The 11,352-nt window shown below is 42.8% G+C and overlaps 1 protein-coding gene and 1 long non-coding RNA gene across 3 annotated transcripts; both read right to left on the reverse strand.

The window, feature by feature from the left end:
- Positions 1 to 304: 304 nt before the first annotated feature.
- On the reverse strand, positions 305 to 2,760 carry LOC112269708. Its single transcript, XR_002961610.1, has 3 exons — positions 2,678 to 2,760; positions 1,529 to 1,984; positions 305 to 889 (listed from the first exon to the last, which is right to left on the reverse strand). It is a non-coding gene; the product is annotated as an uncharacterized LOC112269708 (long non-coding RNA).
- Positions 2,761 to 3,559: 799 nt separating this feature from the next.
- LOC100821351 (uncharacterized protein At4g38062) lies at positions 3,560 to 7,554 on the reverse strand. 2 transcript variants are annotated; one of them, XM_024456598.1, is made up of 2 exons: positions 7,402 to 7,554; positions 3,560 to 7,146 (listed from the first exon to the last, which is right to left on the reverse strand). In XM_024456598.1, exon 2 carries the CDS (start codon positions 7,139 to 7,141, stop codon positions 3,758 to 3,760), a length of 3,384 nt encoding a protein of 1,127 aa, XP_024312366.1. In that variant the 5' UTR covers positions 7,142 to 7,146; positions 7,402 to 7,554; the 3' UTR covers positions 3,560 to 3,757. The 2 variants fall into 2 exon arrangements, with proteins under 2 accessions (XP_024312366.1, XP_014753809.1); XM_014898323.2 differs by having other exon boundaries at positions 7,246 to 7,507.
- Positions 7,555 to 11,352: the final 3,798 nt, after the last annotated feature.

Below are 11,352 nucleotides of genomic sequence, written 5' to 3' on the forward strand. Positions count from 1 at the left end.
GACATGACGTCTACGTGTAAACATGGTTTCCCACTTCTCACGATGTAGCTCTTCTGAAGAGAACAATAGAACGATCATCATTTACGGGAGAGAAAAGGCTGCAAATTCTGAATTTTTGCTAATAGGATATGCACTGTATTTAGATCAAGCTAAAATTTGATGATTTGCGGCTTACCTAACAAAGATACGGATTCCTTTGGGTCTGCAAATCTGTAACTAAAGACAACTCAAACTATTTTAATCAGTTATTTTTCTTCTCTTTTTGGAAAGTCTTGTCGAAAGGCTATAGTGCTACCTTTTTTCCCACACAAAAAAATAAAAGGTATGGTGCTATACCCAAACAATTAAGTACACATTGCAGAAAGAACTGGACTTTCGACTGCCATTTATCCCCAGCAATCATCCTGCCATCCTGGCCAGCAGGCTTTGACTCACCAAAGCTCCAAGGTGAAGATGGAAGAAATTACAAGACCATAGAGCACTTGCAACAAAGCAGAGCAAATGAAGAGGGCTGCCACAGTTGACTCAGTACGATTCAGATGTAGTATTAGTCTGTCCTTACCAGAATAGAGAAAACAAGAACAATGCGGCAAAAAAGGAAACATTTGCTTTGTAAAAATGAACAAAAAAAAACACCGGGTGTGCAGATGTCCCCAGCCAAACCAAGAAACTCAAACTTAGGAAGTCTAGAAAGAACATTGGGATTCGCTTTTCAGACATGTTTCATACAACAGAGGTAAATGTGGGTGCTGAGTACCTTCCCTTTGCTTTGCATATCTTGGAGATGGTGACTGTTATAATGGTATCACCATCAGTTTTGATCGCATCATGCATGAGGAGAAACAACTCTGTAAATAACCTCCATATTTTCACCTGAATCTTGTGCAGCCTACAGAAGAAAAGAAAGGAAGATAAGAAATACGGTACAATGGAAACAAGGCCTCCCTTTTAAACTGCTTAAGACCACGCATTCAAAGATGTTCTTAAATCCAAAAACATTTGCTTTCTAGTCTCACTTTTCTAAAGAGCCACATTAATCAAATGATAGCTTATCGTTATCTCGTAAAAGCCAAATTCTGGCCACACTGGAGCATGGTAGAAAGAGATTAAATACAGATAGTGGAAACCTGGCACAGCATTCGGCCTTTGCCAGTTGAAAAATAAATTCAACATTAAGGAAATGCCAGGAGAGAAAAAACACCGTGCAATGAAGACTTGACAATTTTGCATGCTCACAAGCACTGTTATGGAAGGATAAGAACAGAGGCACAAGCAAAAACTGAAGAGAACAAACTCCTTATCTACACCACTGATCAAATCTAGCCTCAACCAAATTAAACCTAATCCAATATGAACTTTTGATCTTTCAGTGCATAAAGATTATCAACAACTGAAACATAAGGAGTGGAATACTCCTTTTAATTAGTCAATCATCTAATTTTGGTTGCACCAAACAATTCACAAAACCTTCGTGCTCACTGCTCAATGTATAGCTGCTTTTCGCATCACTCCTGCTCAATTTACTTACCAAATACTAGAAACACCCCTGCACTATGGACTCACTTGATCAGGCGGCATGCTGACACAGAAATTCAGGACTACAGGCTACAAAAGGAGTGTGGAAGCAGTAAGGCCAGAGATGCTTCCTGATATAGCAGATGAGAACAATTAATCAATGGTTGCGCTCATGCTGTGGAAGGAACATGGATATTTGTTGCTGAGAGAAAAAATTGTTCTTGAGAAAATCACATCATCAGATATTTCTTGAGAAAAACTGCTCTTGCAAATCACATCCCTGTTGCGAGAAAAACTTCTGGACCATCATAAGATCTTCTAGAACACCTTCAAATCAGATTTCTTGAAAGCCACTGTAAGACGACTTACCGGATGCATCGTTATACCCATTTGTCCATTTTCATATAGGACTCCAGGCATAATCATACATTGGAGGTGACATAATAGGTATCGCTTAGAAATTGAAGTGCTGCAGAGGAATCAAGAAATCAGATTACAAAAAAACAAAAAAAGGTTACAGGTAAATAGTGCACAAATGCTCTATCTGCCCTCTTTGGCCATAGCCCATAGATGAATAGCAGTAACAATCAGATTACTATTTCGTTGCAGACCAGTCAAAGCAATTCCAAACATGAAGCATGTAGTAACCAAAAGAGAGTAACACTAGCCAAGCGTCACATTGTGGTTTTAATTCTCGAGAGGCTTTTTGCACATGCCCAGACTAATTTCCATGAGATACCAAATTAGTACTAAGTGTTTACTTCTGTGGTCATTTTTCAGAACAATTTAACCGACACGAAACAGTCACATGGAGTAGAACAGAACCCTGATAGATAATGGTTAAAGCTACAGCTGAATGAATAGACTGCTGCTTCACTTGCTTGTCCCATATGATCTTGACCACCAGAACAAAACACATAAATAGTATCATAGTTGTGTGCAGTTCTGTGAAAATTAACTTCTACTCCCTCCGTTCCATAATTCTTGTCTCAAATTTGTCCAAAAATGGATGTATCTATTCCTAAAAAGCGTCTAGATACATGTAACATTTCGACAAGAATTATGGAACGGAGGGAGTACCATCCAACCAAATCTATATGCAGAGAACAGTAAGAGCATACAAAGTCGAGACCTCTGATTGAGCATTTAAATGAAAACTAACCATAAGAAGCGAGGAGACAAATAACTGCCTCGAACTCTGCAATGCCTGGAAAGGTTGCTGTTCCAGAAACCCAAGGGTCACAGTGGCAAAGCGAACCTGCGGCATCACATTGAGTTCCATGCACCTTTTAACCCACAAAAACAAATCTATAACTTGCGGAAAATCATGCCAAATATCAAATAAGTTTACTAAAATAATCTGGGAAGTGGGAAGGGTTTTCTACTTTGTCCTAAAAACAGTTAGTAATGTGCAAAGTAGGAATAAATGCAGAGAACATGCAACCCAAAATCTAATGCGTTGATGTTCGGCACAAGAACTGCATGATGTTATTGTCCAATGTTCTTGACAACATTTGGAATATGGAAACCTGATACATATCTATAAAACTAAGAGATCCAGTGTGAACTAAGCCAAATAACAAGTGGAATTAACCCAAACTCAGTCCTGTTGGTCAATGTCACATTACCACCCAAGCTACAACTGAACATACTATGAACTATCAACTATGAAGTGATAAGAAAATGAAGACATCAAGATTTTACGACGCAAGTAATTCCACTGGTACTAGTATTTGCATTGCGGATGAATGCTGTTCACACAGACATAAGTGTGGTAGAAAGACTGCTGCTTACCGCTTCCAGATCCTTCTTGTGATGCCAGTTGATAGATGCAACAATTTCTCATCAATCATCATGACCTTAATAATAACAAATATCTCAGGAGTAACATAAAGTTATAGACATGTGACTGTGAGAACTATGCATATTACAATAAGAGATTAAGATTGGACATGAGAATAACTAGCAGATCTAAAATATCAAGTTGGTAATGGAACACATAGTCATTTTATTTATTAGTTCATTTAAAAAAATTCAAAGGCTATTGAAGAAAAGAAATGTTGTATAAACGTAGCCATTCCGTATAAAGAAAATAACACAAATGGCAGCAAGTATCCGCAGGAAGCATATGAAGCCTGTGGGATTTTAGAGAAACTGGATACAGAGATTACAACTTTCCCCCAAAAAGAGGGTACAGAGATTACAACAAAGTCAGTGCACAATCTGACTTCACCTACCAAGACTAATAGTTGTTCTCTTTTAGTGGCAATCTTCTATCTGGGAGAGTTACAGATTTGTTCCTGGTCAAGGGCACATGATTTCTTGTGTTTGGTTTCTCTAAGCTAGGCATACCTTTACTGCTAGCATTCAAGAGAGGTTCTTCAATGTTAACTTTCTGCATGATCCTTCTCAAGCTTATCATCAGGTTTTCATCTCCATGGTTTGCAGCTTCAATGGAAAAGGTGATACCATTCAGCTCATCAACCAACCCTTTCTTTTCTTGTACAGCAACATTACACATATCCTTTGTTCTAGATTTCAACTCTCCCAAATGTTCTTCCAACATTTCTTTTGTTTCCTCCAAACATTTCAGCTTATTTACTACTTCCAGATGCTCCTTTGCCTTCTTTAGCATTTCTGCAGTTGTCTCAGCTTTTACTTTATCAAGGACATGTTTCAAATTTCCTGACTGTTCTTTCTCTTCAACTAATTTCAATTGCATGCCTTCGAGCTCTCTTTCGCATTCTGCAATGAGCATGTCTTTAAAAAAATTATCATGCTCTTGGATGAGATTTAATGAATTCAGATTTTCTGCAAAACCATATAGTTGCTTGACGTCAAGCTGAACTTCTGTGAGCTTGGATGCAGCGGCCTCAAGAAGATGCTTTATGTTAAGTTGAACAGATTCAACAATTAATTGAATGTCAGCAATAGCATTTTCCTTCTCTGCTATTAGTGTATACCAATCTGCTTCCTCTTGATCAAATATTTCCATGATTTCGTGCTCTCTGCATGTGTATTTCTGCTCAAAGAAACCAAGCCTTGTTTCAAGCTCCAGGAGCTTTTTGTCAAAGACTTCGACAATTTCAGAGTACCTGTTGTTCACTTCTCGAATGGATTTCTCAACCTCTAACTTAATAAGACTGGCTACATCAAGTTTTTTACCCAAATTATCTTCTTCCAGCACATTGATGTATTGCTGAAGGTCATCAATATTCCTATCTCTCTCATCAATTATGCTTGATAACTTATCCCTTTCTTCTCTAAGGGTGTCCTCATCTTCGACTTTGGTCATAAGTAAAACATCAAGATTGCTCTTTAGTGCATGATTTTCATCCTTGTAGTCCTTGAGTTCAGTTTGCATGTCAACTTTCAGTTTTTCCAAATGCTCTACTGCTTGCTTTTGCTGATGAATATTGGCCTTGAGTTGGTCCACCTCTTTCTTCATCTCAGAGATGGCACCATTGGCTTCATCAACAGTCAACAACAACTTCTGTTTTTCTTCTCTGTGGAACTCCTGGGCTTCCATTTTGGCAATAAGGGCAACATCAAGATCCCTCTTCAGTATATGGTTTTCATCCACGTAGCCCTTGAGATCAATTTCCATATCAATTCTAAGCTTTTCCAAGTTCTCTACTGCTTGCTTTTGTTGATGAAGAATGATTTCATTCTCGCTTAGCTCGCTCTTCCTCTCGGAAAGGGCACACTTTGCTTCACTGAGAGCACCTAATAACTTCTCCTTTTCGTCTATAAGAGATACCTCGGAATCAGTTTTGCCGTTAAGAGCAACATCCAGATCTCTCTTCAGTACATGGTTGTCATCCTTATAGCCCTGAAGTTCAGTCTCCAAATCAAGCTTTAGCTTTTCCAAATGGTCCACTAGTTGCTTTTGCTGATGGAGATTGATTTCGAATTGGCTCAGTTGGTTTTTCTGCTCAGCAAGATCATGGTGTGCTTTATCGAGATCACTTAATGCTTTCCCCAATTTCTCCTGCAAGCTATTTTCCTTCTCTAAAGTGTCACCTTTTAAGCAGTGAACATTTCTTGATGCATCATCAAGCATTTCTTTGTATGCTCCAAGCTGCTTTTGCATCTTTTCATGTTCACGCTCCAAATATTCTAGCTGCTCAATTCTTCCACGCAATGTCGCGATTACCTCCAGTTGGTGTGCCTGTTCAGCCTGTGATTGAGAAATGACAAAGTTCTTTTCCTCTAATTGTTTTCTGGCGACAGCAACACTCTGCTCAAACTTTTCACAACGCTGCTGCATATTCAGTTCTAAAGTATCAATACACGACCAGCAATCATACAATTTTGATTCTAAAGAGAGACGAACTATGGAAGCTTCCCAGTTCTCTACAATCTGCAGATCCAGCAAACTGTAACTGCTCATCAACTCATTCTGCAATTGCCTGATCAGCATATCTTTGGAATCCAGCTGCGACAAGAATCCATCCAGGTCATTCCCAAGCTTGCCCATCTGCATTTTCCATTCTGCTTCTTTATCCCTCAGCTTCTCAGTACAGCTTCTATGTGTTTGCTCCAGAGCTCGGAATTTCTCCCACAGACCCTTCAAGGATACTACAGCATCTGCACCACTAATCTGACACTCTTGGTACTCCTTCAGTGAAGACCGCAATTCCTCATTTTCTTGATCAAGACGTGCCTTACAGTACTCCATTTCATTTAGCAATGTGACTTTCTCAGCCAGTGAGCTCCTCAAAGATGCAATCTCACCATCCCTCTTCGAGGTTAGCAACTCAATTGTTGACCTGGCCTCTTCATACTCCGAAACCACATTGCCGTACATGTGCCTCAAATCAGACATCTCTGCTTCGAGCAGCTTCCTGCGGCCCTCCTCATGGGCTAACGCCTGGCTGCACATCTCGAGCCTCGACCTGAATTCATCGGCCACCCTGGTCTTGGAATCCAAATTGGTCTCAAGAGTGTCAATCTGATCAACCAAGGCAGATCGATCAGAGCCCCACTCCCTCTTAGCAGCACTGAACTCATCCTGGACCTTCTTGAGGGCGTCCTCAAGGTGCCGAAACTGCTCGGTCTTCCACTTGAATTTGATCTGGATGGAAGCTTTCTCCTCCTCCAGCTTGGCCAATGTGTCGTCCCTCACCATGACCTCCCTATGTGCCAATGCCCTCTGGTCAGCTTCCGAGCACTTCTTCTCCTTCTCTGACAAGAGCTTTCTGAGCCGCGCAATCTCCTCGTTACAGGAGCGCACGGCCACATCCTGCTCCTGCCGCTTCACCTCAGACTCCTCCAGGGCCGCAACGAGATCCCTCTTCTCGGTATCCCAGCACTCCGTCCTCTCCCTGAGGCTGGCCTTGAGGCCGTCGTGGGCCGCGCAGAGGTGCCTGAGGGCCTGCTCCTTGTCCGCGAACTTGGCCCTGAGCTGCTCGCACAGCTCCCTGGCGGAGGAGGCCTCCTCGTCCTTGGCGGCGATCTCCCCCGCCTGCCTCTCGATCTCCGCCCTGGCCTCCCGGAGCCGCGCGGCCTGCTCGGCGCTCTCCCGCCTCAGCCCGTCGACGAGGGCTGACTTGGCGCGGCACTCGGCGGTGCGGGCCTCCACCTCGGACCTCAGCTCGTCCAACTCCTTGCTCATCTCCTCCATTTCCACTGCTCAAACAAATCAGAACAAAACGGACCGCGATGTTAAACACACGGCAACAAAAAAACAACATCAAATCTTTGCGGACGGCGAGGCGAGCGCGCCACCTTTGAGGGAGGAGCAGGTCGGGAAGAAGGAGGGGGGCATGCGGGAGGGATCGAGAGGCTAGAGATTCGACATATAGACGGTAGGGGAAACCCTAGAGAGGGGAGAGGGGACAGGGGAGAAAGATTTGAAATTTGGGCGGCGCTGTTGCGATTTACCTGGGGGTGACTTTGGGTGAACGGGGGGGATGTCAGTTGGATTATTGCGGCGCGGCCGCAGCAACGGGAGGTGGATCGGATCTGGGCGGCGGCCAGGTCGGGCTCCGTTTGGTCCTTCTCGCCGTTCTCGGCTTTTGAATTTGGCCGCGCGGCGGGGGAGATCTCCGCCACAGAGAGAGACGGAGAGAGGGTGGGTGTTAAGCTGACAAATGGGTCCACGTGAATTTGAGGGATAATGTCGAACAATTTATTGCTTAACTTAACCGGTCCATATGGGCCTATTCAGCTTCAGCCCAACGGTTCGCTCTTCAGGCTGGCCCAGGACCATGTCGCGCCTGTCGGATTCGAGGGCGTGAGCATTAATTCTGGGCAGTACTCCCGTCGGTGGATTGCAGCCCTCGATCCGTCGCCTCTCTGGCCGTCGGATTTTTTTTTTCTAAAAAAAGCTTCGAATCTCGTATTCTCGTGCATTATTAGACCATGGCAACATCAAAATTCGTATGCAGCATTTTTCAGATGTTTGCAATATTGGTCCTTCAAACCATATTAAAAACCAGCACATGCAACATAAACCCCCCTCAAAGCACACTAAAAAATAGTTGCAACATAATAGCTTTTTGTATGTGGCAAAAAAACTTGATTCTAGCTATATCAAAACACCGTTTACAACATCAAAATATTAAATAATGACCTCTTCTCCGTCGCCGGTTGCTCTTGCGGTGGTGGGTGGTAGTTGTGAGGCGAACACAGTTATTGCGGTGCTACGAGGCCACTAGATCATTTCCTTTAATTATTAATTAGTCTAGGCATGAACAGAAAAACGGCCCAAGAGGCCATAACAAAGTTGTGGTCTGGATAGATAAATTTCTAATGCCCCATATTTGAGGACTGGCCTACATATATTGAGGTTGTTGTCTGTCGGTGTGTCGAACACCTTGAGTCTCTCGCTACTATCTTCCTGCTGACTTATCTCATGTATGATACTTCAATCTCCTTGTATTGGTTAGAACCACTGAAAGATGCTATGCAGGAGAATTGTCCACGGTTCCGATCTTATTCAATTCATCTTGGCTTCCGACGGCTGATATGGAATCAACAAAAAGGGCAGAACTATGTACCAGTAAATGCCATTTTTCGTGTTTTTAATCTTCTTCCAACCACAGAGTAGTGGTTTGATAGTTCGCTGTTTTCCAAGGAATGTTACCCTAGCCATGATGCATCAAATGATCTCGAGTTCCCATTTGTTTAGATGGACGATTTAGAGGACCTTTTAAAACCTATAAGGATAGCAAAAACATATCGATGTATGTTTTTTAGGAGGTTCTTTGCCTCTTGTTATTCTTTTATAATATGTTGTTGTCCTGTGTTGCTGTTGCAATAGCTTTGGCCCCTTTTGCTCTCTTGCTCTCTTAGTAGTTTACTTGAACTTGTAAGCGATGAACTTCTAGAGTAGAGTACGTTCCTGTTAAAAATAACAAGCACGACAAGTGTGTACATGAATGTGTGGATTCTTGACTATGTTTGTTTTGCTGTCTTCGGATAGTGGAACTTGATACATGCACGAGGAACTTTATAGTTTGCCCTCTCCAGACATTTTGCAATATTTTTGGCTTTATTTTATTTCCATGATACATGCATTAAACTAGTTATGGCCTCACCTCTAAGCAATAATGCTTCACCTACGATGTCACCGGTGTCATCAATACCACAATACTTGTTTGACATCTGCAATATCACTTCTCTCTCATTTTCTCCTATCTTCGTTCTATAAAGCATCCAAATGTGAAACAAAAACGCAAAAAGAAAACAAAAGAGAAACATAGATTGACAAAGACCGATGAGGTGCAAAGTTAGACTCGTGACGTTTCATTGGATCAGCATAAGGATGGGAGGCATCAGGAAAAATGTTTTCAGCACATATGTGCATACATGAGATAAGATGATCACACGGTCACGTCCGGTGGAAGTTGTTGGTGGTGGAAGGAGACAGCGAACAAGAAGGAAAGAAAGTTAATGGGAGATGGGGTAGCAGATTGTAGGAAACAAGCATATGTCATCCAAAATTGTTTTGAAAAAATTGACCTCATATCGGATTCTCGCAAAGGATCCATATTTTGTAGTCGTTAGATCTGAACATCATGTGCATGACTATCAGGTTTATCGGCCTCACTCTATCCCCTCTCTGTCAGCCATGGGTAGCAGCTAGCACGAACACAATAGAAACAACAAAATTCTTCCAAAAAACTATACAACTAGAAAAAGCGGAAGAAGCAAAAGGAAAATTGTACAAGTAGTATCTCGGCCCAACGACTCCACACAGCGCGGCCGGTCTTGAGAGACATCGGGGAGGAGAAAACAAGAAAAGAGAAAGGATCAGGAGTGCGCCGCCCGCATGCTCAGCTGGCCATTGAACCGTGCATGCACGAACGCGCGCCGCACGGGAGCGCAACGGTGGGAACGTGCCCTAATTAGATTGTCCGATTAGTAATTTACTTGAAATAGAAAGTGAACTTCTAAAGAGTGTGTTCCTGTGTTAACGATAGCGACTATCATGAGGGGGCAGTGAGGAGGTAAGTGGCAATAATACTTCTTCACATATGAGGATACATTCACGATGCACCGCGCCATAAATACAACGGGTACCTGTTTGATATCTTCTCATTATTTTCTCCTATATTTGTCCTATAAAGCATCCAAATGTGAAACAGAAACGTGAAAAAAAAGAAAGAAGATAAACACGGATTGAAAAAGATAGCTGACGTGTGCAAAGTTAGACTATGCATTATAATTATGTGATTATGCCCGCATAAGGATAAGGATGAGAGGCATTAGGAAAAAGATTTTCACTGACATATAAAGGATCAGAGATGAGATGATCACGGCCAGAGAGAGCTGGGCCGTTGGTGGAAGCAGAAAGCTATCAAGAAGGGTTGGGAGGAGATGGGGGCTTCAACCTGCAGCAAAACATAGAGACAAATGACACGGTTTTGGTCAATTGGAGGAGAAAAACCGTGTCATCTAAATTTAGGGCCACTTCTTTTCGGCTTCTAAACAAGCTTTTAGATCCAGACAAGCTGAAAAAAAAAATAAGGGTATGTTTGGATGGTGGCTAAACCATGCCCTATCAAATTTTTGGTCATTGACTAAGATTTGGTTCTTGTTTGGATCAAAATCAATTTTTTGACAAGCCAATTCCCCACTAACAACTCTAGTTCATTTTTTTGACCAAAGTTGGCCAAATCATGGGCAAGTAAAACCTCAACCAATATTTTGGCAACCAAATATTTGGCAAGTGCATTGTGGACTCAAACCAAGCAGCCCATAGATTTCAACCAGTTTCTGGTGACGACCCAATCCCCAAAATCCTTCGTACGAGAAAAAGTTGGTCTGGGACAACTTTCTGAACTTCTGAAATACCACACCTTTCTTTGCCCAAAAAAGGCACTCTAATTACAATAGAAATGCAGCCGCGTACCGGTTCGTTCTTTCCCCACGTGCATCCCCTCGCGATTCCTCCGGTCTCCTCTCCAGCTCTCCTTCTCCTCTATAGCCACGGTTAGAGCATGTACAATGCAAGATGCCTATGTGGATGCTTAGAAAAATTAACCGGTTTTTGTTAAGCACTGATGCTTATTTAGACTAAGCAGATGCCTAACTTGGCACCTCCTCTATACAAATAAGCACTGGTGCTTAAAAAGTGTTTGGTTTATTTTCGTAAGCACATGTCTTAGCACCTTGCATTGTACATGCTCTTAGGGTTCCTCCCCTGAGCTGGCGCTGCCGCCTCCGCCGCTGCGGATTCGTCTCCAACCTCCGTTGCCGTCAACCCACGAAGCCCCGCTGTTGTCCATGCTGTTGGTTAGAGCGCGTTGCCGCCCCTGCCAAGCGCGGCCTCGACAACGGTCGTCGTCGTCCCCGATCGCCGCTTCCGACGAGAGGAGGAGAAGGGGG

Source organism: Brachypodium distachyon, chromosome 1, assembly GCF_000005505.3.
Source record: "Brachypodium distachyon strain Bd21 chromosome 1, Brachypodium_distachyon_v3.0, whole genome shotgun sequence".
Taxonomy (NCBI): Eukaryota; Viridiplantae; Streptophyta; class Magnoliopsida; order Poales; family Poaceae; genus Brachypodium; species Brachypodium distachyon.